The following is a 905-nucleotide window of genomic DNA, read 5'->3' on the forward strand; positions in this document are numbered from 1 at the left end:
TGCATCACCCCCTTGACTTCTGCTGTGGGAGCACCCAGAGAGACCTCACTGAGCAGTGCAGCCAGCACAGCAGCCTCCCAAAGACCGACAAGGCCAGTCCCAGGCAGCACAGCCTGCCGGGAGCAGCCAGCCCCCTCGGTGCTGGAGGCACAGCCCCTGCTGCCCCCCGCAGCCACCCGAGCAGGTACCTCATGGAAGCCAGGTGCCTCATGGCGACATCCAGCGCCTGGACGGACTCCAGAGGGACAGGGATCTGCCCGCTGACCAGAGCCTCGTGCAGCATGCGCCAGCTCACGATGGCCATCCATTTGATGGAGACCTTAAATATCCTGTCCTTGCCTTCCCCTGGGATCGTCACCTCAAAGTCCACCTGGGTGCAGAAGGGAAGGAGAAGGGTGGTGGCACCCCGGTGGGTGCAAGGGGAGGTCGGTTTTGGCCGGTCCTTCCCGGGCAGGAGGCAGGTCACGCTGCCTGTGGCCCCGCTCTTACCCGCTCGTTGCCAATGGGCAAGGCTGTGACAGTGTAGATGTTCTTCTTCCCATCGTAGACAGGCTTTCTGTCGCCGAAGATCTGCGGTTTGAAGTGCTGCACCATGTACTCCACCACCTCCCTGCACAGGCCAGCGGGGAAGGGGCAGGGGGAGAGAAGGGCGAGGTTGGTTTGGCTGGTTGTTTGACAGCCTGACACCTTCTGTGACCCACCCCATCCCTACCCGGGGCAGCCCCGAGCCCTGGGGCACGCAGGGCAGAGCCAAGGGCCCCCCCACAAGCGGCCACACGCCCGGCCCCCCAGCTTGGCACGTTGGCCAGGGGGGGGACGAGCTCACACAGGGCACAGGAACGTGCTCCCGCTGCGCCGGGAGGGCGAGGGGCAGTGAGGGAGTGACTCGCTGCCCAGCACCCCCG

At 65.5% G+C, this 905-nt stretch overlaps 1 protein-coding gene across 1 annotated transcript in view; it reads right to left on the bottom strand.

The window, feature by feature from the left end:
• Positions 1–188: 188 nt before the first annotated feature.
• LOC103781872 (protein argonaute-1-like) overlaps positions 189–905 on the bottom strand; it is a gene marked incomplete at its 3' end in the record, with an annotated part of 4149 nt that continues 3432 nt past the window's right edge. Inside the window, exons 3-4 of the mRNA XM_008949595.1 lie at positions 490–610; positions 189–370 (exon numbers count right to left, since the gene is read on the bottom strand). Coding sequence (XP_008947843.1) covers positions 189–370; positions 490–610 — 303 coding nt within the window. The remainder of the gene's footprint in view (positions 371–489; positions 611–905) is intronic.

Source organism: Merops nubicus, unplaced genomic scaffold, assembly GCF_000691845.1.
Source record: "Merops nubicus isolate BGI_N331 unplaced genomic scaffold, ASM69184v1 scaffold27701, whole genome shotgun sequence".
Classification (NCBI taxonomy): domain Eukaryota; kingdom Metazoa; phylum Chordata; class Aves; order Coraciiformes; family Meropidae; genus Merops; species Merops nubicus.